This window comes from Leopardus geoffroyi, chromosome C3, assembly GCF_018350155.1.
Source record: "Leopardus geoffroyi isolate Oge1 chromosome C3, O.geoffroyi_Oge1_pat1.0, whole genome shotgun sequence".
In the NCBI taxonomy this organism is placed as follows: domain Eukaryota; kingdom Metazoa; phylum Chordata; class Mammalia; order Carnivora; family Felidae; genus Leopardus; species Leopardus geoffroyi.
This window is the reverse complement of record NC_059338.1, coordinates 16,173,907-16,201,726: the sequence shown is the minus strand read 5'-3', so window position 1 is coordinate 16,201,726 and position 27,820 is coordinate 16,173,907. Positions and strand designations below refer to the sequence as shown.

Here is a 27,820-nt window from a genome sequence, read left to right as displayed (position 1 = left end):
CAGGATGGCTGCACCACCTCACATTCCCACCAACAGAAAACACACAAAATATTAATCAAATTCTGTGGCCTTCAGAATAATGCCTTTCCAATACCAAAATCTGTATTTGAATTATATTTCTGGAGAGAATTCACTAAGGTCCATATTCTGCCATTCTTCTGTGCATGTAATTGGGGGGCCAAAATTCCCTCAGATCCATGTTCGAGTGGGTGTTTAAGAGCTTGAAAGTGTATCTCTTCCTGGGAGCATGTTGGTTTATATGACATATCAAAGCCTTTCCCTCAACCACCTTTGTTGCATTATGAACTTTTTGGTTTATTTGGAGCACGTATTTTACCTCATTGTGGTTTCATTAAGAACTCTGAAACAAAAGAGTTCAGAAACTGGAAAACGAATTTCCAGTGACATAGCAACATATAATTAAGAAGAGTTATCTGCTATTTAAAAAATGCATACAATGCACTCCAAATATAAATTATTTTAGTTTATTAATATTATCATTTTATAACTGTAGATAATCAAGGGTTGATTGTATTTACATCATCTATATTTATTGAATACGAGGCCCTGTAGAAAATATGCTAATACTTCCTTAACATTCAATACGAGACCTCTTTCCTTGCAAGTTATTTTCTGAAATTGTGTTTTAATACCTGGCACTCTGGATTCAGAGGATTTCTTCACACTTACCCAAATTGTTCCCTACATTGGTCTAAATAATTTATAATATCATAGTGGGATCTGTACAACTTGTCCATGAGGGTTTATTTTATGAACAAAGTGTCATAATCTATACTTATTCACGAAAAACGCAAGAGTGGTATGCACTGGGCAGCAGAGAAGGGGCTTCATCTTACTGGCTCTTGGTGTCTTTGTATAAATAATGGAGGAACTGGTCTAATTAATTATTAGGGTCCCTTCAGCCAGTGGCTTTGCTAAAACACAGTGGGAGAGATGATTTCTCTCCACTGTCCGTTGTGTTTTCCCCTATGTGCCCCAAACGTGCCAAGAAAAAAACAGCGGAGCAAGAGTTGTGCTGGCCAAGCTGTTCTCTCTCCCAAAGCGCTGGAACTTTCTCGAAGTCACCAAAAGAAAGTCTGAGCTTTCAGTGTGTTATTAGACATTTGCTTGTGCCAAAATGGGGATTCCAAGGATAGTCTTTGCTCTTTTTCTTTCTCATATTAACATTTCCACCACCAATAATGGCCAATATTCGACCCATTACCATATGCCACGACTTGATATTGTTTTCTGATTAATTGTTGCTAAAGTCTTGTGCTTCTTTAAAAAAAATTTTTTTTTAATGTTTATTTATTTTTTGAGAGAGGGAGAGAGAGCACGAGCGGGGGACGGGCAGAGAGACAGGGAGACACAGAATCCAAGGCAGGCTCCAGGCTCTGAGCTGTCAGCACAGAGACCGACGTGGGACTCAAACCCCATGAACTGTGAAATCATGACCTGAGCCGAAGTCAGACGCGTAACTGACTGAGCCACCCAGGTCCCCCTAAAGTCTTGGGCTTCTTATATTTGTGGAGTCTTTAACACTTTTAGCACTTCTCTCCCTGAATATTTACATATTTTCTGTATGTTTCCTAATACTTTTTCTCAGATCTTTGTGCTAAGTTCATCATGGGCAATTGAGAACAGATGGGTAAGAAAGAAGGATCAAGGAGATGAAAAGGCAAGGGCACCATAGTTTATTCGTAAAGAATCAACCAGCCCTGGAATTTTGTTCTAAGTGCTCTGCTACTCACCACAGTCTCTGCCCCGCTGGTGTTGGAGAACAATCTGTAGAGACTGACGATTCCGTTGGGCTTCCCAGGGGCACTGATGTTGACCACTGCTTGGGTGGAAGAGATCGTATGGAACCTGGGGGCGCCGAGACCTTCTGGCGGGGCAGGCCCGGTTCTACACCAAGTCCAGCTACTGGGGGCTTTTCCTGCTGAATTCACTGCCCAGACCTCCAAAGAGAAATCAGTAAGATCACTCAAAAGCAAAGTAGCCTCAGGCTGAAACAAAAGTTGGCAACCAAAAGCAACCAAACACAACAGAATGTGATAAACTTTGATCTTGCACCTTTGTAATCACAGAGGAGATCAGATCCTTCCTCTTTTTTTGCCTTTGACCATTTGAACACAAAGGGGGCCGATTAGGAGCCCTCATTTGAGAGTGCAGCAGGCTGGCTTAAGCCTAATGAGAAGCCGCTCATTTCTGTATATGGGGTGTCAGCTCCTGCAACCTGAATGGATCTGCAGACTACATAAAACTCAGCAATTCTTAAACACCGTCCCCACCAAATCTGCATGAAAATTAAATTTTCCTTTCATCAAGGAGGGAATAAACATATGGAAGGATGTATAATCTTATTTATCAAGAACCATTTGTATAATTAAACACGAATATCCTAAAAGGTTGCCTTAGGTCGTCATTTGCATGAGTAAGTAATTTGTAGAATGTCAGGTACAATAGACAGAGTAGATGGATGTGTGAGTGTATAGGGTTAAATTAGGCCCAATAACAGCCAACTACACAGTGATCAATCAGAATGATAGATCTAAATGGCAATACAAGAAGACTATCTGCGTGTTTAGGAGTAAAAGTATTCCTTAGTAAGCTTTCATGTTGTGCAAATCTAACTTCAGGAAATTTCTTTCTCATTCAGTGTCTCCTATAATAGATAGATTATCTATTATATCTATCATCTATCTATCTATCTATCTGTCACCTATCTATCATCTATCTATCCATGCATCTATCTAATATATTTGCTCTGAGCTTTTAAAGTAAAAAAAAAAAAAAAACTTGTTTGATTCTATAGTAGACACGTTCCAGGTATGCAGTGTTAAAAAAAAAAGCATGCAGAACATTTGAAATAGGAGATGCTTAGAAACAAACCGTTTTTGTTTCTTTTATTTTTGCATCAAGAGATGCTTCAAGAGAATAAATACGGGAAAGATTTTTAGCAGTTAGGCCAAATCTTACTGATGTTTCCATACTTTTGTTTTGTTTTGGTTTTGGTGGTTTCCTTTGGAAAAGTAAAATTTCTGATGTTGAACTGCTCTCAGATTTGCTGTCAAATGCAAATCTGCAGCCCCTTGCTGAGAGGATTGCCAGAAGCCCCATTTTTATTTTTATGTTTTTTAATTGTTATTTTTTTATTTCAAATTTTTATTTAAATTGTAGTTAGTTAACATATATGGTAAAACTGGTTTCAGGGGCAGAATTTAGTGATTCATCACTTACATATAACACCCAGTGTTCATCCCAACAAGTGCCCCATATTTTAAGAGACAACTAACCTCCTTACATAGCAGAATCTGCCTTTGTTAGACACATTCTCTCACTGTTTGTATAATAATCACTCACATTTGTATAAACCCTACACTTTACAAAGCACTTTAATGTGTGATCTGACTTCGTCCTCATAATACAACTTTGTAGGGTGGCTGGAGAATGTGTTATTAGCCCCCTTTACTGGTGAGAAAATTAAGCCTCTGAAAATGTCACTCTCTTAATCTAGGTGAGAGAAGTTACAAGAGCTGAGACAAGAATTCTGCTCTCCAATAAACTTTTTTTTTGAATGTTTATGTATTTATTTTGAGAGAGACAGAGACCGTGTGATTGGGGGAGGGGCAGAGAGAGAGGGAAACAGAGTATCCCAAGTGGTCCCTGTACTGTCAGCACAGAACCAGATGTGGGCCTCAAACTCACAAAACTGAGATCATGACCTGAGCCGAATCCAAGAGCAGAATGCTTAACCGACTGAGCCACTCAGACGCCTCTCCAATCAACTCTTTTATTACTCTTTCCAATAAACTGTGTTTTGATTCTGCATGTCGTCCATATGCATAAATACGACACTCGGGGTCATGAAAATCAAACGGCTCGTCCATAGACAAATATGTGCAGTCCTGGGTGAGGTAATGTTAGCTTGTAAGGACGGATAGACGGGCCCAGATTGTCTTAGGGGATGGAGGTTTGTTTTCACAGGCACAGGGAGGTAGGAAGCAGCACGCTGTGTTAGCAATGGAAGAACCACTTCATGGGAACCAGACTCCAACAGCAGCTGCTCTTGTAGTCCCCTCCGAAGTGGCCCAGGTCAGACTTAGCAGAGGGACAGCAGGTATAGAGGTTATTGATGAAGAGGTCACATTTCAGAGCTGATGAGAAAGTCCTCGACTCCTCAGTCAGCTCCAGACCAACCTCTTTAATGCAAATGCCTGTCCAGGAGATAGGAGAGAACATTTCTTACTACACAAGGAGTGACAAAGTTTGAAAAGAAAGTATTCTTGGGGAAGGGGTGCAAAACAAGGTGTACATATTGATATCAAGTTCTTTGCCAAGAGTACGGCTCTTGTTGGTGAGTTAAGGTGTTAAGAGATAAACTGAGGCGTGTTAAAAATTTTAAGAGTTTATTTGAGCAAAAAACAATTCTAATGGGGGCACTGCCAAACTGGAAGGGGTTAGGAGCAGTTGGCCAACACAGGGAATGTGCAGAAGCAAAGAGAGGAGAGTATTTAATTAGCTATAGCCATTGTTCTCCGTGTTTTGATTTTGTAATCTTGAAGCATTTACCGGCTTAGATTTCAGTTTGTTTACATAGACCTTCAAAGCATTAGAGCCACCATAGACTAATGGTCTCCTTGCTTAATTAAGTAAAGGGCATATAGAATTTTGATACAGGCCACAATGGATGGGAAAGGAAACAAGGAGGAAAATAAAAGTAGTGTAATAAAATAAAAATTCAGCAAGTTGCCAATTAATTATTGAGCACCAATAGGAGACCAGCAACAGGGCAGGTATGAGGATGTTGAAAAAAATGATATAAGTATCATAAGTGCTCAGCACGGGGTCTGGCCTCGGATTATGAACATTCACTTTGCTTTCATTTTTGATGTAGATGCAGCATTATAAATACTGAAGTATAAATACTTCATATAAATATGAAGGCTTTTTAATGCCAGTGTCGTCAGATAAAAACTAAACCTCATACCTTCCTGTGTTAGGCGAGTTTTTGTTGGATAGAGTCCTATTTCCAAAATGTGATTTAATTTATGGCATTTTTAAAACACTTGAGCCTCAGTATTATGGTGTTTCTGTGTATTTCTATGGAAATATTCTGGTCTGAAAAGTAGGCAATTCAAAATTCTCCATCACTAACTGGGAATGTGTGTAGGACTTAGTGTCTTTTGTCTTTGACAGGAGACCTTCATAATATAGTGCTCTTTTTCTTAGTCTTTCTTTTTAGTATTCAATCAATTTGAGATCAAAATAGCATTCATATAAATCAACGTGTTTATGCAAAGCAGGATCAGCCTATTTACATGAGCTACTCTGAAAATGAAAGCAGTTACGACGAACAGAAAGCTGACTGAAATAATGAAGAATTATGGATTTCACAAAATTTGTACCACAAGGCAGTGTTTCTGTGATACAAAACCACCAGAAGAAGAGTAAAGAAGAAACTGTCCATGGTATCCTCTCTGTCTGTTGAAGTAAAAAGTCTTTTAGCCAAAAATTGCTGTGGCTTTCTGCCAATGCCCAGTGAAGCAGGAAACAAAGGAACTGAAGTGTAATAGTTCAGGGTTCAGAATAAAAATACTAACAGATATGCTTCTGATTTCTACTGACAAAACAGGACCCCAGGATTTGGGTTCATCTTTATATGGTGTGAAAAAAGAAGCAGAGATCTTGCATGGGAAATTTTGAGCAATATGCTCTGATCTTTTGATTTTAATGAACCGATATAGAAATCAAGAAATAAAATATCTTGTGAACACGGAATTGCCTGCCATATCTATCTCTGTCTATCATATCTACCTATCATTTACCGAATCCATCCATCCATCCATCCATCCATCCATTCACCCATTACCACCTGGTTGCCTACTTTTTACCTAACTGACAAGCCAATCCATCTGGTTTGTGTCCCAAGACTTCCCGACACGATCATAGGGTACAGAAACCTGGGCTTTTATTGGGTGGGCTGCTCATAGAAAAGAAGGGACATATTTATGGGATGAGAGCAAGTAAGGCTTTTGAATTACAAGGCCAAGTGATAAAAAGTAAGGATAGTCTTGGGGCACCTGAGTGGCTCAGTTGGTTAAGTAGCTGACCCTTGGTTTGGGCTCAGGTCATGATCTCACAGTTCATGAGTTCGAGCCCCAGAACGTGCTCCGCACTGACAACATGGAGCCCGCTTGGGATTCTCTCTCTCCCTCTCTCTCTGCCCCTCCCCACTCATGCTCTCTGTCTCTCTCAAAATAAATAAATAAACTTAAAAAAAAAAAAAGTAAGGATACTCTTCATTTTTTATTTATTCAGAATATCTTTATCCCTACCGTATCCAGCTGAACATATTTATTATTTTATAATTAAAAAAAGATGAGGGGCACCTAGGTGGTTCAGTCGGTTAAAGTTCTGACTTGATTTCGGCTCGGGTCATGATCTCATGGTTCCTGAGTTCGAACACCACAACGGGCTCCGTACTGACAGCATGGAGCCTACTTAGTATTCCGTCTCCCTCCGCCTCTGCCCCGTCTCCACTTGTTCTCTCTCTCTCTCAATATCAATAAAAAATAAGCTAAAAAAAGATTAAAGTTTTCACTAAAACAATTGGTTATTTGTGTTTAGTGAGCACTTGCACGCACACACACATGCACACACACACACTCAACTGTAAGAGTTAGGAACCTCCCAACGAATAGCTGTGAAAAATGAGAGCAAGTTTGGACTGGCTAAATTGGGGTGTTCTCTTCTCTAAGGTTTTGGTTGTGACCATGACAAGAGTTATAATGTAAATTAACTATTTGAATAAAAACAAAATAAAACCATTTAACCACAAATTCTATCATTGACTGCAAAAATAGTAGATATTTCTGTTTATATTTCCATTTTCAATCTAATTTAAAAAACCTAACTAGTTACTATTACCATCTTTATGTTAGTATTCATTAAAGAAATGAAATTGTTCTTTTATTTACTCCCCTCAACCAGTACTAATGACTGTATTTTGCCTCAAAAAATTTCAGTTACCTAAAGGGTCAACATCTGCCACCATATTGCCAAGATCCCATTACTGTGGAAACGATGGGTTTAATCATCTATTTAAAACTGCCTCCTAGAAATCTTCCATCAGAGAAGTCTTTGTCAAAATGTGTTCCTGGGCTGTGATCATCAAAATCATTTTGGAGTACCTATATTAGTGTTTGTGGTGAAAGGACCTTGGAACCTGCCTTTTCGACACATTTCCAATGTGATTCTTGTGCCCAGTCTTGTTTGAGAAACACAGATGGCTATTCTTTACAGAACCAGGAATATATATGAAGATGCTATATACATTCTTTTGTTGTTGTTGTTGATTTATTTTTGCGAGAGAGTGAGACAGAGCATGAGCAGGGGAGGGGCAGAGAGAGAGGGAGACACAGAACCTGAAGTGGGCTTCAGTCTCTGAGCTGTCAGCACAGAGCCTGATGCAGGGCTCGAACTCATGAACCACAAGATCATGACCTGAGCCAAAGTCAGATGCTTAACTGGCTGAGCCACCCAGGCGCCCCGGCACTACATGCATTCTTAAACTTCTATTCATTGAAGTCAGTTTAGAAATGTACTTTGCATTTCTGTTGTCATTACCTTCAGCCATTCAAAAAAGCATGAAGCATGTATCTGTTTGAATATGTTACAGCTGCAATCATCATTACAGAGTTTATTACAGCGGTCATGGTTTCAAACAGAACCAGAGTTCATTAGCTTTCGAGAAGGAACATTTGCTACCTAGTTTTCAATCCAGGTGTACATTTCTTGAAACCCCGATATTTCTGGAGCTTGTTGGATCTATTTTTCCCTTCAGCCCAGATGAATATTATTCTAAATGCTCCCAATTCCTCTCAACACATTATTCCTTTAGTTTGATTCCAGAAGGGAGGGAAGAATCTGTGAACAGAAGCGTTTGTAATAATTTTTGTAAAAGAGACAGAGAAGGGGCCATGACTCTGCAGAGGACAAGGGAAAGGCAAGATAGATCTGAAATTTCCCCAGAGTGGTAGCCTGTTGGGTGCTTACATTATAGTGCTAGTTATTCTTCAGCCTTATTTCTATACTTAACTGTAAAGTCATTTTCATCTTAGTGCTTTGTCTTACCCAATGGTTCATAGCTTTCTGAAGTAACATTCTTTAGACTGATATTTTCCTAGTCTTTTTCTTTAATGTTATTTCTGAGAGAAAGAGCACGAGGGGGGAGGCAGAGAGAGAGAGAGGGACAGAGGATCCGAAGTGGGTCTGCGCTGACATCAGTGAGCATGACACAGGGCTTGAACCCACGGACCATGAGATCATAACCTGCACCAAAGACGGATGCTCAACCGACTGAGCCACCCAGTCGCTCCTCCAAGTATAGTCTTTATGCAAAGAGAAATTCTTAGTGTCAATCTCCAGGGATTTCCTGATGTGTTTTTCCTTTATCATATCATAAGGACTTTCCTTAATTGTAAAAGTATTTTATGATTCTTTTGGCTAAGAGACCAGCATGCTACAAGTGTTGTGAAAGCCAAGAGAACAGCTTAGTGATATTGACGATACTGTTAGCACCGACTCGATGTCGATTCGTTCTTGTATTCACTATCAACTTCCCTACAAAAATGGAAGGCAGAGATAACCATATTCAGCCAGTGATCTTTCACAAAGAACTTCTAATCTGTTGACTCCTCGTGTAAGTGACAGTGACCGTCCTAGCCCTCAGAGCAATTTGAGATTCTGCTCTTTTTCCAGGCTGCTTAGTTGTATTGCTAGAGATGTATTATAACTGCTGCTCTCAAAGGACTCAGATATGGAGGGATTTTTGAGTTCTCTGCAACTTCTGTGATATCCTGTAACATGCTTCTTGTGGACTAATGACCATTTTTGATAAAACAAAAGCATTTCAACACTAGTGATGATATATTCCTATTGAACAGCACTAGGGAAGCAACATCATTCTTTATAAAACTAGAGAGTATGAATATATCTTTGTGACAATTCATATCAGAAATAAAACAAAAACCTGACATGAATGGCCATGCCAGTAATTAATAAGTTGAGTAAATAGGTTGCATGTTAACAGACAAACAATTAAATTATTTGTTTCCTAGGGGCATGTAATGAGATTGTGATCATATTCCCATGAGGGAGACAAATAGATATTAAAAAGGTCTTTCCAACACCTGTATTGGCTAAACCAACGGCTAATTCAATAGATTCGATCAAAACCACCACTTCCTTCACTGCTTCTGATTTATGACTTTGGCTGTAGTGAGTCATCACTCATTGCAGTTTGTTCTCTACTGCTCATAAATTATGCCTCATAAATAAAAAGATACAATCAAGGAAATCATATCAATTCATCTACAACCTTGGAGTCTATTTTCCCAGGGCACTTACACTAATGCCTTTTTAAAGGGTAGCCTGTCGTGGGTTTTGAATATGTTTGAATAGCAATGTGCCAAAATGGGCTTTGCCAGAACTGTGGTTAGAGAGACTCGTGGCGAAAAAAAGAAGGCAATAAATCTGAAATTCCATGATTACACGATTATTTTATTTCACAAGCAGTCCTGCAGGCTATAGTCATAAAGGAACAGCTTGCTGGAAAGCTCCGTGTAGCTATCTATTTAACTCTCTATCTATCTGATTTTCTTTCATCATCAAATGGACTTTTTCAGCATCTCTGTTTGCATGAGACGTTACCGGCTACATTATAGTTATACTTTTACAGATATTGTCTCTGCATTCCAGGATCCTTTCATCTAAAACACTTTGGATCAGGCAAGATGGAACATGATTTTAATTGAATTCTGGGACCCAGGGGAGCAAGGGTGCCACAAGACACTGTCTTCCTTTCCACTGCTACTTTTGAAATTCAGAGATGTGAAGCTACTAAAGAAATTATAAGACATTTTCCTTGCTAGAAAGGGGTGCTTTCTGTTGCTGCTGCTTAGCATACTGCCTTGTCCTTTGGAGCCACCCAATAAATATGAACACGGGGGATGGAAAACTGGCTTCAGTGATAGTGGGAAATCCTAAAATTAGCCTCAGTTTGATTTTAGTAATAAGAAGGAGAATTTGGAATTTATCACACACTACTTTTTACTGCTTCTATCTGTTCTCCCTGAGAGAAGATAGGAACCCAGTTTTGTCCAGCTCTCACGGAGGACACATAAAAGTAATTAATGGGTTCACTGAGCACCTGCACTTTTAGAATTGTATTATATATGCTGCTTTATTTCATCCTCCCAACAATCCTATCGAGTGAGTATTATTATTATCACTGTTTTGCATGAGGAAACGGAGGCACAGAAAAGTTTCTGCAACTTGGAAGTGGTAAGGCCGGGTTTCCGAGATAGGTATGTGCGGTAAAAGCTCAAGCTCCTGACCTTTTCCTACATAAGGCCATGGAAGGAAGACCTGGGCACATCTTCCCTGCTCTGGAACTGTTGTAGAGCCCCGCAGTTTCAGAGACTGGCCGTTTCTGCGGAGAGCAGCCGCAAAGAGAGATGGTGGGAATTACCACAAATGTCGTAGTGTCCAGCCCGGCTGCCACTTATCACGTCTTAACACTATCGCATGTTAGAGGCAAACGCTATTCACATACTTTCCGTACTGCTCCAAATGTGTGTAAAGGTAGTGAAATTCCAGTATGTTAACTAAAATAATAACCATGCCCTACTGATATAACATTGGAAACATATACGTTCTGCACAATTGGGAATACGTTCACCAATTGGGAATCACGTTTTTGGTAATAACAGTCTAGTTAACTGGGTGAGATAACTTAAGCATCCATTAATCCAGCAGATATTGATTGAGCCATTCTATGTGCCAAACACTGTTCTAGGAGTTAGGGATACAACAGTGAACACGGTTGGAGTCGACATCTTGGTGGGGAAAGGCAGCAAGTACACAAACACAATAGGAACAGGTATTATGTGCTAGAAAGGAAACAACCTATAGAATAAATTATATAAGCTATAACAATATAGCGGAGAATAGCACCAGGAGGGGCTCTCGGGAGAAGATAATCAAGCTGGGATGCTAATGGCAAGAAGGATGTCACCATGGGAAGGAAGGGAAAACACTCTGGGCAAAAGATCAAGTGCAAAGTCCCTGAGGCTGGATTCTCTAGAAGGTTGGTGTGGCCGGGCTTAGTGAGTGAGAGCCAGAGAGCAATGAGATGAGGAAAGCGGATAAATAAAAGCACCCGTTGAACCCAGGAGGAGTTTGCGTTCTATGCGAAGCCAAGGGAGCATTCCCAGCAGGGATCTGACTTTATTTGATTTACATTTTATAGCAATAACGGAGTATTGATTACTTTTTATGAATTTGTCTATTAAATTTTAATTTTCCGTGTGAGTGACAATGCCCTGGCCTTTAAATTAACTTGTTCAAAGTTTATAGCCAGCCTACTAAGGTAGATCCTTTCACCCAATTTTATGGGTAAGGAAACAAAGGCTTAGAGGTTTTATTTATTTAAAAAAAAGTTTTAGTTTTTCTTTATTTTTGAGAGAGAGAGAGTGAACAGGGGCATGGGAGGGACACAGAGAGAGGGAGACACAGAACTTGAAGCAGGGTCCAGGCTCTGAGCTGTCAGCACAGAGCCCGATGTGGGGCTCAAACTCACAAACCAGAAGATCATGACCTGAACCAAAGTCAGACACTTAACAGACTGAGCCACCCAGGCGCTCCAGGCTTAGAGGTTTTAAATTCCTTGCTGAGACTACAGAGCCAGTGAATCCTGCAGCCCAGATTACAATCTGAGTCAGTTTATCTTTGCAAGGTCATGAGTTCATGCCCCTGATGGGGGTGACTTGAAGAAGCTGCGGATCAGCAGAACAATTACCGGACTTGGGTCTGAGTTCTGACTCTGTCATGTTTCTAGGTAACTTGCATGGTCCTTCAGACTCCTGATTATACCGAAGCATGAGCAATATCTATCTCACAGGACTACTGAGATTGATGTGCAAGAATGTTTTTATAGGGTTCCAAGGAATGGGTTGGTGGTAAGTACATTTATAAATATCAAGATTTTGAAAGCCCCAGAGCTGTTTACAAATGCAGTTTGGAGCAACAATGGGATGAGTTTAGGGACACAGTCTTTGGAACCTGAATCTCAAGTTCAAATTCAAGTTCTTCGACTTACCTACTATACCTTGGGGCATGGTAACTAATCACACAATGCATCAGATTTCTAAATGTTCTTATTAGTAATAGCCTTTATTTCAAATGGTTGTTATGAGTTAATACATGTAAAGTTCTTAACATAGCACATAGCAAGCACTAAAAACATTAATGGTTCTTATATTCTTTGTGTGAAAATTTAGGAAAGAGGGACTCAATGACTTGGAAGAGAAAGTGGGACTAAGTAGCAATTCTGTAACTCACTTCTGGGTTCCATTTAGCCAGGGTGGATCAACCATAGATCTGAAAACACTTCATAGCATTATGAGCTCAGGCTGCATCTGTGTGTCTTTTTCCAGGTACTTCTCTTTTCTAAACTGTTGAGGGTTAGAGCAAATGAAAGCCTGGCTTTTGAGAAATATTGTTCGGAGATAAAAATTTGCTTATTGGATAGCATTCTCTACTTTGCGTTATTATCAATTAAAATTTCTTAAAAGCATCCCCGAATCTAAGCAAAAGGAAACAATGGGGCAATTCACTGGATTCTTCAGAGAAAAGAATTTTATCTCCGGTTCCCATTACAAACATGCCATAGGCATCAAGGAGAGAACTGCACAGTTTCCAAGATGCTTTTAGGCATCTCAGTAATGATCAGATCCATCAGCAGATAGATAAATCAATTCACAAGAGAGAGTCTCAACCATCGTCTTAAAGATTTCAATTGAAGGCATGTGATTTACTGAAGCGTCTTAACGTCTTGGTTTCTACCTGTAGATTTGATTGCTTCATATAGACCAAGACATTTATTTAGAATTTAATGGAAATATACCATCAGTCCAAGTACTTAAGTGCAATCCTCCTTAAGCCTTCAGATTTACTTAGTGTTTTATCAATAATCATGGAGTGGCGAGCCAAAGGTTGCCAGGTGATCCTCTAGCCTGGAAAGGATTCTTCGTCACATATTGAGTGAGAAGCAGCACCAATCTGAAGAATGGGGGATATGCTAAATTGCCTCCAGATCCATTGTCTGCCCTGCTCTGTGCGCTGGGGAGTGACTCTGCAGACTGCCTTAGGGATCTTCTCCTCTCTCTGGCTTCTTTCCAGTCGGATTTGACCAAAGGAAGGAGAGAGTTCAGTTTTTTAATTTCTCCTGATCCCTGTCTTTGGCATCCCGGTTTGGCAAGCCTGCACTCTTTCTCTATGATCTCAGTTTCTACGGGGGCAGCCCCGCCTCACTGGCTATAGCATTTGCTGGGTTCCGGGAACAGCTTCTTCCCCTTAGGCCTAGAAGGTAATAGCTTCTGGCTTTTGCTAGTCCCTGGGTACTTTAACATCCCTTGTTGATTCTCTTAATCCTGCCTACACCTCCATAAATAGCCTTTTCATTTAATTCTCTTCAAAGGCCCCTTTGAGTATGCCATCTGTTTCCTGCTGAGATCCTGACACCGGGGAAAACATTTCCAAGTCTGACACAGGCACCAATAACAACGGGTGGGCTGAGATTGGCATTTGATCATAATGAGCATGGAGAGATTGGAAATAATTTTTTGAGAGACTGAAGAAATAGAGGAATAGTGCCTCCTCATGTCCGCATGGAATGATTTCAGTCAAGTACCACCTGTGCTCCTCGAGCCTGTCTGGCCAGTGAGTGGGATCGGAGGGGCCATGAGACTTTGGTGTGGAAATTGTGCTGTCCTGAAGATAAGGCATTCTTGGTTTCTCCCTCTTTCTGCTGCACCACCACTCAGATCTTTCAAATATCTCTCTTCATAGCTTATATTAAGAGCTGTATATACATTTTTAAATGTTTATTCATTTATTTTGAGAGAGAAAAAGAGAGAGTGTGAGGGAGGGCAGAGAGAGAGGGAGAGAGAGAACTCCAAGCGGGCTCTGTGCTGTCCGTGCAGAGCCTGATGTGGAGCTCAATCTCAAGAATCGTGAGATTACGACCTGAGCCAAAATCAAGAGTCAGACTCTTAAGTCACTGAGCCACCCAGGCGCCCCCATCCCTATATTTTTATGGATACATTATTTATGGGTGTGTTTGTCTTACCAACTAAATGATAAGCTCCTGAGGAACAGAGTTCATGGTTTCTACCCTCCTGCCCCAGTCCTAGTAACTAGACATCCATTTTGAACACGGCAGGTGCTTAATAATACATTATTATGTATTCAAGTAACAGGATAAAGTAAAACAGGTCTCATCCTTTCCTGGATATTTTTACAGAACCTACACTTCAGATGAATGTGGGGAGCCTTGATTTTCACACTGAACAGGAACTGTCAGTGAAAAGCCATGGGGTGGTTGAAATTACACATTTTCTGCCTTCAGTAGGAGAAAATTTGGTCGCATTGAACATTTCATGTCCAGCAAACAAGCTTCCAACACAAAGATACGAGGATCAATATTGGCTTAAGTGAAATATACATCTGAATTGCATCAGCATGAGGGTGAGAACCAACACAACCTCAGATGAATAACTTGTCTCAAAGGCAACGGAAAGATTGCCAACAATCGAGCTTAAGAATAGAGTCCTAAGGGATGCCATGAGAGAGAAAAAGAACAAAAAGACATGCACACATGTGAACTAGAGCATGCTCCTGAGTGTGCTCACACACACGTAGGTAGAAATGATCTCCAGCTGGAACCAAAAGCCGGATGGCAAAAAATGACACGGTCCCTGGTCTCGTGGCAGAATTCAGACTTTTATTCATGGAAGTGTCCTGATGGCCTTCAGTCTGAGCTATAGCACTTCAGCGCTAAAGTTTTAGAACGAATTCACTGTTTGAGACAGACAATATCAATAAATCATTTAATACCTTGAGCTGTGGGAGCTGGGGGTGGAAGCAGCTTAGTTCTTGTGGGAAAGACTAACCAAACAAAAGCCTCCATGCTGGTCAGAAATACGTTAGTGAGATTAATACCTAATTAAATGCAAGTCCAAAACCAAACAGAAAACATGCTCAATAAGTTTTCTCTAAAAGTGGTATGGAAAATGCTTAGGAACACGATAGGATAAAGGTGATAGCAACAGAAAATGAGCCATCCGAATCGCATAGCTAGTCACAGAAGTGTAGACTCAGACTCAAAGTTGGATGGAATCTTAGTCATGGGTATGTGGGTAAGGTATTCTTGTCCTGAGAAGAGAAGTGGCAAGGACAAAGAAGATTGGACCACTTCACTGAAGGGGCATCACACCTTCAGAGCCAATTGTGCTCTTGGTTAGAGATTTTTTATTCTAGCAATTCATTAATGACTCACTGATAGAGACATAAGATTTTTTTTTCTTTTTTTTTTAACCTGGCTCTTTTCTGTCTTAGAAGAAAGTATCTTCTACTTTTAAATAGTAGGGGCTGAGGGTAGAGTGGGGAGATGTAGCAGTCATCCCGCTAGGTATATAAGATCTCTTAGTTCTCCTAACATACCCATTTTGTTTTTTTAAAGTGAGACTATGGGAAATTAAGTATCTTGTCCAAGCTGTGTTATTTTCACTCAATTTCTTGATCTGGAAAACAGAATGGCTATGAGCTTCTAATGGGGAAGAGCCTGGGAATTGTAACTATTTTACAGTAGCATGGTGGGTGTGTGCAGTGTGCTGGGAAAGCCTTTGTTTCTGGCTGAGAGTGTTTCCCACGTATTCATAAAGCCCTGGCTGTAAGAGAGGGGCCCTATGACTAGGCCTATTTGATCAAAGTCCTCCATTCTTGGTCACAGGAAGGCATATGGCGCTAGGGGGTCAGTGGAAGTCTGGCTCTTGGTTGACTTATGCATACTGAGAAAGAGAAGTCCTCTTTCTACTCTGAGGTGGGAGGGCAATAATACTAATAGCTATCATAATTGTATTGGGTGAGTAGTTCCTATGTATGAGACACATCCATTTATCAACTTGTTCAATCCCAAAGCAAGTTCATGAGTTCAGTGCTGTTCCAACCAACATTTTAAGGACAAAGAAACCAAGGCATAAAGAAGGTTTGAATCAGACAGTGTCAAGGGTGATTTTCTCCAATGCCCAGAGAGAGTCTGGTGTGGGATGAGGCCAAAAGGAGACAATTTGAGAAGCGGGGAGAAGAGAAGGAACGAATCTGACAGCTTTGAGTTCTGTACCCCAAGCCCCTGTGGAGGTCTGGTGTTTGCACCTTACTCTTGGTTTCAAGGAATTTCTTTGGTCCCTTTCCCAAATGGGTGAAAAGAAATAATATCTTTATGTTTAAGTTAAAGTTGGCTTTCTATCACTTGTAGTAAAATAATCAAGATACATTAATGATGATGTAAGTTTTCTCAAGAACCTAATGGGACTCTTATATGCGGTAAGTGAAATAAATTGTTATTTATTTACATTTATATTTTATAATATATTTATAATTTATTAAATACATTTACTAGTAAAGAAATACATTGGGTTTCATTAGGAAACACCTCACCTCTACTGATGTTTCCACATGTTCATTTTGGTGGCAGAGAACCATACAACTATTGATTGTCTGAAGCTGGTCTCATGAAAGCACTTGCTTTGATACAACTTAAACACTATTAGAAAATGAAATTGTTTAGGATCAGAATATATTCTGTCCTTACTAACTATAGATTAAATCAAAAGAAGATAAAATTTGATTTGGAGTTTTTAAAGTGTATGGTTATAAATTCCCCCCTCTTAGGCTGCTAGAATTTAGAACTGGGGAGAACTATTAAACATAGGGGAGGGGTGCCTGGGTGGTTCAGTCAGATGAACGCTCAACTCTTGATATTGGCTGAAGTCAAGATCCCAGGGTCATGGGATTGAGGTCCCTGTGGGGCTCTTTACTGGGCATGGAGCCTGCTTGGGATTCTCTCTCTGTCTCTGTCTCTGTCTCTGTCTCTGTCTCTGTCTCTGTTTCTCCCTCTCTTCTGCACCTTTCCTCTGCTTGAGCTCACTCTGTCTCTCTCTAAAATAAAAATTATAATTATTATTTTAACTCAGGGGAAAATCACTGGGAAAGGTTAATTTGCTCCAGGATCCAGAAATAGAGAAGGGCTAGAAGCTGCTGTCCTTTCTGTCCTCCCTTCCAGGTGTCACCCACACCTTGTGGGAGTGCAAAGAGAGGGCCTCACTAGCTGCCTCCCCTGTCTTCCTTCCAGCTGTCACCTGCACCTTGTGGGGGTGCACAGAGAGGGCCTCACTAGCCTCCCCTGCAGTCTTCAGACAGATGTTTCTGGTAGGAACAGTGAGAGTCCCCTAGTATGTCTCCTTCTCAGCCCTTCCATCCTCTTCGGCATAAATTTTTAGACAGAATTTTTTGGAGCCAGGGTCGGTCTGTTAGAAAACAGCAGCCTGCCATCCCGTGTGGCCTTCCTCAGCACCGGCCCTATCAGACCCACACTTAGTGAGTCATAGAGTTTCCTCTGAGGCTGACCTGTCACTTCTCAGTCACCCAGTTACGAGGCACCGGAGGCCTTGGAGATCGTGTGAGTGTAGGTGCTTATTGCAAAAAGCTGTCAAAGTGGGGAAGTTTCAGGAAAACTAATTAAGTCACTGACAGCATGATTCGGTGAAAGGGGGAGCCATGGCAGGCCCTAGCAAATCCATGGTGAGTCATTGCCTTAAGCGAGAGTATGAATATGAATGCACAATTACCGGGAGCTGCTCATTGGCCTCAGCTCACTCCCCGCAGGTCAAAACTGAAGCTGCTTATGGAGTAGACTCACACACGGGTCCCTCTCCAAAGCCTGTGCAGAGACTACCGTCTTAATTTGCTTGCTGAACAATTAAGAGCTTCCCCACACAGAATGTGGAGGTTTATACCATATATGTCAGTACAGCCTAATTTGAAAAAGTTGAAGACAGAAATGAGTATTGCCCGTGAAAAGTATCACTTTGCGTTCGTAAATATTCCGTGGAACAGGAAGCCTGTAATCTTCATTCAAGGAAAAGGTCTGTGCATTGAAGAATTTTGTTCAGTAAAGAAGCATTTCATTTATGTATGAATCACACATTTTACAGAGTTTTTGAGAGTTAGGTTTTGGTAAACTAAATTGTATTTGAAATTCAGTGAGAATGCTTGTTCTCTAAAGAGACTCTGTGCTGTGTGGTTCTGCAAAGACACCCCATCCATCTTGTGACATAGAAAAAACCACTTCCAAATTTCTATGATTTATATTTCAGATCTTACAGTTTTTATTAAAGCTGATCCTTCAGAATCTCTGGAAGCTGTATTGAAATGAATCAAATTAGGAAAATGCCATTTTAAAGGTGCTGAATGTTCTAACTCTTACTACCAAAGACCAGGTCTCCCAAATGAGAAACAAAACAAAGTAAAACAACAAAAATCAAACAAAACCCATGAGCAAGAGTAAAAGAAATTATATGATTAATTGAAACATGAACTTTGCAGATAATATATTCTTCCCCCTTTCCGGCTTCATACCACAACAGTAGGACTCTTGTTTGGGAAAGTCATGGATAGACCAAGATGACCATGATAGACCGAGGTAAATAGGTTGGTCATCAATTATCATCACGTAAATTCGGCACTTGTGGAGAGCTGGCTTCACTTATTTAGGCAATCGGTTTATGATGGTTTAGGACTATGATTCTCAGCCCTGGCTGCACATTAGAATCACCTGGGGACCTTTTGAAACGCACTGATGCCTGGACGCATCTCAGAATCAGAACTACAGACGGATGGGGCCAGGGCATCGGGAAGGTGGTTAAAGTTCCCCAGGTGATTCTAATGTGCAGTCAGGGCTCAGAGCCACTGAATTAGGAAATCACCACTTGAAAATCCAGCTTAAGTAGCATAGCAACAATGCTGTACCCTCTGGGGTAGTATTTCTCTCTCTCTCTCAAAAAAAAAAAAAAAAAAAAAAGAGTTGTGGGCCATCTAAGCTGCTTGTTAAAAATACAAATTCTGGAAATCCCCACCCTAACCCCTTAGAATCTGCACTTTGAACATGCTTCTTGGGTGATCCTTTTGTACTAGAAACACTGGGAACCACTTCTTTAAGATGTTCAATATTGAAGTATCACTGAAAACTTAGAAAGTGCCTGTAATATCACATGACTTTTGCCCACCTTCAAATGCAACAGTTATCAAGCTGGTTATGTGAATTGTTGTAAGGTAGGTGACATTGGCTGGTTCTCACTCTTCAGAGTTTCCTGGAGTGAGGGAATCCCCTTTCTCTAAGTAAGAACATAGTTTCTGTCCCTTCTGTCCATCAAAACTCATCCATTCTATATTCTTTTCTACCAGAACTCAAACACTGGTCAACTGATTGGTGAATTTATTCTAGTCAGTGCTGTCTTGTTTTTCCCACATAATAAATTTTTTCAGATACCAAAACAGAAAAGAGTACAATGGTGTAGGGTCATATAGGAGGATGGGCAATGGCATCAGACACCCTCCTGGTATACCAAGTGGAAGGTTACCTACCCAATTACAGACCATCACCACCCTGTTGATGAGTAAGTCCATATCTCTGGGCAGTTTCTCAGTTCTTTGGTTTTATACCATACCAATACAAATCACCTCACAAATACAATCCTCTGCAGAAGGGTCAAATCATTGACAGATGTTGGGTGAACTGATGTCTCTAGGACAATGAAGGTGTTTTCTGAAAGGCAGCTTGCAGATGAAGTAACCCTCAGACAAATTTGAGAGCAATGCAAATTCATCTCAATGGCAAAACGTTCTTTTGTAAAAGGGAAATCAATTCTTGTAGTACATTACATCCTAAATAGCTTCTGTGAGATTACTCAGGGTCTATATAGACTCAGCAGTTACACAGGCTAAGTAAATCCAATATTTTAGTTCATTTAGTCCAGCATTTAATCTATATTTTTCAAAATATTTCCTGTGAGGACTGAGTTTGGGGCAGATAGTCTAGATTTTACCCTCCCGCTCTCTATCCTTATGTTGTAACAAGGTAGGATTAGCTAGTAAATGCAAATTTGAGACCAGTTTGTTATGAAAAACCAATGAAATGCACCCATTTGGGTGGAAAGGGTAAGGAGGAGGAACATGACACAGAGCTGACAGGAACGGTTACAAAAGGAACAGCATAGTCTGAGGTCCACTTTTCTCTGAACTGTGGGTCCCTTGGCTCCTGCTTATCCTTAGGTCCTGTCCTGTTAAGAAAACTCACGAGAGCTAAGATACATGCATTGGATTTACCATTCCTTAAAAACCTGGCATAAGACTTCTATGGATCACGAGGCCAGTTATTGAACCCGATGCCACAACATAATGTCAAAGAAGCTATAATCACTGGTTTACTTTCAGTTTCTATGGGTTGTTTTTTGTTTTTGTTTTGGTTTTGGTTTATGTTTATTTATTTTGAGAGAGTGAGAAAGAGAGAGAGAAGGAGAGAGCATGAATAGAGGAGGGGCAGAGAGAAAGGGAGAGAGAGGATCCCAGGCAGGCTCTGCCCTGCCAGCCTGTAGCCCGACATGGGGCTCGATCCCATGAACTGTGAGATCATGACTTAGCTGAAATTAAGAGTCAGATGCCAGGTGCCCCACAATGGGATATTTAGTTTCGTCTAATTAGAGGCTGAAGATTTCATGCTGATTCCATTCAGCTCTGTCATAAAAGTGTGCTTTTATTTATAAAGGAGACTAGAGAATTGAGAATAAAAGAGTCTTGATAACTTGACACTTTTTAGTAAAGATATAGAGAAAAGAACAAAAGGATGGCCAGCCACAGAGACTCTGGCTGTTTCCAACTGTGGTATCACTAGGTATTTTGTTCCTTCATAATATAAACCATAATCCTCACCCTAAACCCTTGGGGCCTGATGTGTTTTTAAATTTTTTTTTTTTTCAGATTTTGGAAAGGTAATACAATACATATATTGCATATTTTGTAATATCCTCAGAATGATCTGGTAATGAAACACAATATTTCTGTAGCAAACATATAAATATTCACATTAGATAGGATAAATGCTGCAAACAGTCTCAAGTTTGTTCAGACTGAGTTTTGCTGCCAAATGAGTTGTGCCAAACCTAGGAAAAAACTCTCATTTTTAAGCGAGTTTTAGATTTGGAAATGAAAACAAGGGATTAGGGATATATACCCGTGTATGTCTCCAAAGCATTCAAGAATCTACTTACATTTTCAGTGTTCACTAAGTTCATTGGGTAACTAATCTCATACATTATTGGCCAAAAATACACTCTCCTCACACTAAAATATTACCTCTAATTACTATCCTCACTGATTTGCTCCACATATTTCTAGTGACTTAGTGATTTTATTACTTCTGGGTATGGTAAGCTATTCAAGGCTCAGTTTCCTCTTTTAAAAACTTGCATTTGGCATTGTGCCTGGCACTGAGTGCTTGCAGCTTGTATCAACCAGCGAGCTTCGGACTCCAAGTGAGAAAATGATTCTGACTTAAGCAAAAGGGAGTTTCTTGGGAGAATCTGGAATTAAAAGAACAGTTGAATGATCGAGCCTGCAAATCGCAGGGATAAAAAAGAAAAGCTTTTGGATTGAGATTGGGGATATTTTATCAGGACTTCTCACCTCTGCCTTTTAAAATTGTGAGTCACCATGCTGAGGATCAAGCCCCAGACGAATCTGAGGGGCTGAGCATGGCCCCGGTGCCCATCACTTGGTTAGGAGACAGCTTGACACATTCAGGGAATGATACTCCCACCAAACCTGGGCAAGGGGTGGGGGGGGATCATCCCCCCAGGGAAGTGGGGTGCTATCATAAGAGGGATCAAAAGCACTCTGGTAGCAAGACAAAGTAAACCTAACAGAAGTCCTCTATAGATTTCAAAACGCTTTCCGAATATTTTTCTTAATTCTCAACTTTTTAGGGATATGCAAAGTCCGACTTTTTGGGCTGCTCTCATACAAAACTTGATTCGTCCCCATGAGCAGGTTAGCTGTTTTCCTCTAGACATTCCTCAACATTCCACATCTTTCTTGATCACAGAGGGTGAAGGTACTTGCCACTGGGTTTTGCTTTATCTTGGTACAATGAATGAGTTACTTCCAAAGTGATTTTTTAACAAGGAGTGTTTCCTGCCAAGGCAATACTGACAGAGGGAAGCTTAATGGTAGAAATTACTTCATTAATAAGAAATGCAAATACTTCACCTGAAATTTACATAGGAATAACAATCACATATCACATGGATCAAGAACCAAGGAAATGAAGAAGGCAAATGAATGTAGTCTTTCCCCCCTCATTTACTGCTTACAAATTTTTAAAGGACCTTATTAAATTCCTTAAGCTCCATGTCTCTTTAAGTGGCTTTTCATATTGCAAGTTATTTTTACAGGCAGGTGCTGACGTGCGCCTACAATCTCAGTGTGGATTGGTGATAATACACATTTCTTACCTGATACTCATATTCTGTGAAAGGCGACAGTTCAAAGTCCATGAAAGAGGTTGAGCTTCCGTTATAGGTTAGCACTGGATTCGATTTTCCGGGCTGAGTTGCTATTTGTCTTCTGTACAACTCATAATGTAAAACGTTTCCATTTGGCTGAAGCGGTCCTGTCCATAAAAGGGAAACCATGGGCTGGAACCCCCCTGGTGCCATCCGTACCTCGACATGTGGAGGCGGTTGCACCTGGGGTGCGACCTCAGGGGTCTGTGTGGATGTCCAGTCACTTGATGCACACCCCAGCATGGTGCAGGCTTGAATTCGTACTTCATACCTTCAGGACACAAGGCAGAAACTGCCCATTATTGGCAAAATAGATTTTCACGGAAAGGATCTTTAAAAGACTGTTTTTCGAAGAGAAAAAGACAACTAAGTTCATGTTTATTCTTATCTACAGCTAGCCTTTTTAAAGAACGACAAAGTTCTATTTCCATGAAAATTTTAGAACATGTTAAATCATCCTGGCTTTCCAAACTAAAACAGATTCTCATCTGTCCGGAAAGGGGTGGGCACAATTCTTCCCTAAACAGAAATGTAAGGAATAAATGAACTTTCAAGATTCTCTCCAACATAAAAAAAATTCTGGTACGCTGCAGAATTACTTAACACAGTGATGACGAATGTGCATCTTGGGGGGTATGAACCAGTTTTCAGTAGCCTTGGGCTTCTTCTACATCTGCAGCTGGGGCTGAATGATTCCCCAGGAATGTTTCCAGGTCATGAAGGAACATCATGGAGTTAAAGTCTCCGTGGTAATAAATCCCCTCACCTGATACCTGACATCTTAAAACAGGCTCTCTTACACCACAGAAAGACCTTTTGGGGCCAAAGTTAACCCAGCTACACGCTAGATTATCAATCATGGAGACACCTTATCACCATCCAGTTAAACTCAACCAATCAATTATGTTTTGCCTCGTAGTTGGTCTGCTGCTGCCTAGAAAGTTCTATTTACATAGCTGGGACTTTCCCTTTCCAACAAGAGGGGCTTTTGTTAGTATTAAGTGCCTATGGCTGCACGTAAGTGCTTTTTTCCCTCTGTTCCCATGCCCTGCTGATTTTACGACATCCTTGGTTTTCCCTCAAGCCACAGCCACCTTTCTTTCCATCTTTGTTTCCTACCTTTTCCTCTTCTCTTTTCTGCTTTCTCTCCTCTTACCACTGCTTTCTGTTCTCTTCCTTGCTTTTTTTCTATTTCTCCTTCCCTCTCCTTTTTCCCACTTTCCCTTTTCCATTACAGTTCTTTTTCCTTCTCTTGTGACATCTTTCATTCCCGCTTTCTGCTTCTCCTTCCTGTCTGCTCCTCCCATGCTTATCTCCACCGTGATGAGACTACTGGTTTATGGGCACATCAGTTCGTGGGTGCATATGGCAGATCTGACTCCAAAACAATTCAGTGAAGTCAATTGTCCACACATGGATCATTTTCCAGATTATCTGTGGCAGTTTTAAAATTCTGGCTCATGTGCCTTTTGCTACTTAGAGGATTCCCAGGCTCCTTCTTCCTACTGATCAGCTGGAGGTGCCCAGGAGGACACGCTAATTTGCAGTATTCAGTAGACATTAAGCTGCTAGAAAAACCACAAACTACATGAAGTCCAACTTGATCTACAAGTGAGAGGCTGTTTTAAGTCATTTACTGTCACTTACATCTTCAATTAGAGTGGAGAGTAAAGAGGACATCTCTTATCCCCTTAAATATCATCGTTAGGCTTATGAGGCTATCAAGCTTTTTTCCCCCTCCCCAGCCTGTGAGAAGTGCTCCTCTCACCTCTGGAAACTTCATTCTTCTCTAGAAATCTTTTTGAGTAAGAGTTTCAAAGGGGAGCAACTTGATACGATTTTTAAAACTTGCAGGTACCAGTCAGGTAAAAAAGAAGTCAGAATAAAATGTATAGCTGTGCAGCTAACCTGGGTCTCTTTAATGCCCTGAATCAGAGTCAGATAAAAGGCAACTCACACAGCATGTGGATTAGCTATGAAAGATACCTACGGAAGTTTTAATTACTGTTTAATATTTAATGCGACCTTAAATAATTGTCATGAGTAGATGCATAAGACCATGAATGTTTCATTTAAACAGCACTATATATCAGAGATAATTATAGGAGGGATCTAATCTACACATCAGTAGATTACAATAATAGCTGAATTTTAGCAGTGGTGGTTGGAAATCAACACTCTTTCAGCCTTTAATTTTTTTTAAGTGGTTCTGTTCATTTTACTAAATTTTAAGCATAAAATGTCTTTTATTACTCTTCTCCTTGGGGATGTAAGTTACTTAAAATGTGATGGGGAAAAATGCCAAGTAATTCTTTAAGCTATAGGAAAAGGGCCAGTGGGAAGGTTCCTTCGTGTACAGAGAGACACACATCCATGCACGTCAGAGAGCCCAGAGTAGGATCAGTGAGACACATGAGCTGGCAAAGTGGCACCGTCCTCGGAAGTCATGAGATCAGAGCTGGGGAAACCCTAAGGGGATGAGGGTATAGAGTCACATGAGTCTCATTATCCCTGGCACAAGTGCTAGATTCCGTAGAAAAGGCTCTCCCCAAAACAAAATTTGGGTCAGTCCAACTCTGGCTGGTAATAACTCTCACTGGCGCCGTTTTGATCTTTAAAATAATACCCAATTGTTTTCACAGCCTGGGTCAGATAACCCCATTTGGGCTCTCAGAACTGTCTAGGGGCCTGTGTGTTTTCAGGAGGGTCTATACTCAGGGAAGGGGTCCCATCTCCGTATCACTTGTCCCAGACATTGTGGTGAATTGCAAACATTTCTGAAAAAAACGGACTCTCAAGATACCACCTGCAAGCATTTTGCTCTCTAGAAGTTATGCAAACAAGCTTTGGCCGGATGAGGATGTTGCTAGTCCACTGTCAGTGCTTACATGATCAGGGGTTGGGGACATCCTACATCTTGTTTTAGAGTTTTCATTTACACTGTTCAAGGGCTTACACCATAGAAAGGACAGTGTTGCTCTTAGGAAACCCGGAGTCGACTACCTACCTGTGAAATGGCTTCAGCTGGTCTACTACGAGTGACTGTGTGTCAAAAGAATTATGAGTTGTGTTTATGTGTATGGTTTTTGTTTCTTTATCAAAGAGCTCTCGGAGAAAGAGGGTGTAGTTGATAATATCGCCATTTGTCCTCACTGGAGCATCCCAGTTGACTGAAATCTCTTCCGGGCCCTTAGCCTTCAATTTTGGGGGTTCTATCCCTGAAGGCGCTGAGGGGCTGGTTCTGTCTTTGACGAGTGGACTCAAAACCCCTCCTTGGCTGTTGTTGGCGGCCACTGTGTAGCCATACTCCACACCTGGGGTGAGAGTGAAATCATGATAGCGCGTTTCCAGGCCAGTGTAGACAATGGTTCCATCCCGTCTAAGTTCATAACTTCTGATCTGGCCATTTGAGTTTCTAGGAGGTTTCCAGGTGATCTCTATTGACTCTGAGCCTGTGACTTGCAGTTTTGGAGGGTCCATGTTCTGCGGTGGGGCCTCCATTGTCCAGGCAGATTTTGATGCGCTAGCTGTACAACCTCCTTTTGTGCAGGCCACCAGGGAGAAATCATACTGAGTATAAGGCTGCAGGTGGGAAACCAGCAGGGACAGGCTCTGCCCAGCAAGGTACTCCTTCCCGTCCAATCTCAGCAAATATTTAGTGATCTTTCCATTTTGAATTGATGGCGGTGACCACGATACATTTATTTGGGTAGCACTGATGACCCAGAGAGCTGGAGGGCTGACCCCGGCTGGAGCTGCCTCGAGGGTTGTAATGCTGGTGGGTTTGCTCGAGGAGCAGCCTCCACTTGAACAGGCGATGACCGCATAACTGTATGTGGAGAACGGAAGCAGCTCTTCATCGGTATAATTGAAAGTCACAGCATCAAAGCTGAAAGGATAGAGCACTCCATTCCTTTGAAGTTTATACGACTGGATAATACCATTAGGCTGTTCTGGCGGGATCCAGGAAATCAGCAGTTTTGGGGGATTCGTAGATGCATAGGCTATTTCAGGGGGAGAGATGCCTTCTGGGGGCGCCTGCATTGTCTTTACCACACTCCAAGAGCTCCAGGTGTGACCCGCTGAATTCCAAGTGTGGATTTTATATTCACACCGCGTCCATGGTTGTAAACCAGTGTCAGTATACATAAATGTGTTCCTTCCTGTATTATATTCCGTGAAAACAATTTCCTCATTGGCCTCGATTGTCTGATTTCCCCAAGCTTTTCCCTCAAAGCACCTGCGAATCACTTCATAGCGAATTATCTTTCCATTTGGGTGTATAGGCTCAGACCAGCTCAGCTCAATGCTTGCGGGTCCCACGGACTGGATGGTAGGAGCCAGCTGAGAGTGGGGAGGAGCTTCATCTGTCCACAGAGGCTGGGGCACTGAGTGTGTACACCCAGCCCTGGTGCAGGCCTCCAGGGTCAGTGTGTAGAGAGTGAAAGGGTCCAGGCGTCGAAAGAGAAACTCACGATTCAGGCCCGCGTACTCGAGGATACCCTCACTGAAGACGTTGTATGTCTGCAGGAAGAAGAGAAGCAGAGGGAAAATAATGTGTAGCCTATGATTTCTTGGTGTAGCTATTTTTTCCCTTTTACCCTTCTCACCCTCCAATTTTTCCTTTTGATGATCCCAATCCAGATGAAGCATTCTGATATTAGTTTTGGGAATGTGCTCTTTTCCAGTTACTGTAACACAAAAAGTCCACAGAAAGTCCATAAAAAGAGGAACAATAGTTTTCTTTGCCTTTTTTTTTTAAACGTTGGATATCATGTAAGCACATATCTAAAAGCTAAGGACTATTGAAGCTGATTCTTTGGCTTAAAAAGTGCTCATGGGGTTTCCTCTTATTTTTGTTTTTTAAAAAGGAACAGTATTCAAATACACTGTTTTATAGATGACAAGCACTTTGGGTCTCATTCTGAGTGCGGTAAGTAAGAACTATCTACATTGTCTCCTACGGCATTTACTGGGAAATGGAATTATAATGCTTAATTAATTGTACCAGGGTGCCAAGCCTGAAGATGTCTGTGTATCCGTGTGTGGGCACACATACATGCACATATATACATGTGTATGTTATACATATACACACAAATGTAGATGCAGACTTTGATGAGTAGAAGGTGGAGAACCCCTCTCTCCCCCTCCCCGTATTCTCTCGCATGCCTTGGAAGAATTGACTGCTCCTTTTGGAGCAAAGTGTTCTTTTGTTGGGCAAAATCCTCTGAGCACTCATTATAAATGTAGAGCAAATTTTCATTCCATATTATTCATTGTTCTTTGGGAAA

The 27,820-nt window shown here is 41.0% G+C and overlaps 1 protein-coding gene across 3 annotated transcripts in view; it reads right to left on the bottom strand.

Annotated features, from left to right (window-relative positions):
- The window catches only part of USH2A (usherin), a 742,577-nt gene that overhangs the window by 25,517 nt on the left and 689,240 nt on the right, over window positions 1-27,820 (bottom strand). For all 3 annotated transcript variants that reach the window (XM_045455771.1, XM_045455772.1, XM_045455773.1), the window contains exons 63-65: window positions 25,534-27,050; window positions 22,476-22,797; window positions 1,755-1,961 (exon numbers count right to left, since the gene is read on the bottom strand). In XM_045455771.1, the coding sequence (XP_045311727.1) occupies window positions 1,755-1,961; window positions 22,476-22,797; window positions 25,534-27,050 (2,046 nt within the window). The remainder of the gene's footprint in view (window positions 1-1,754; window positions 1,962-22,475; window positions 22,798-25,533; window positions 27,051-27,820) is intronic.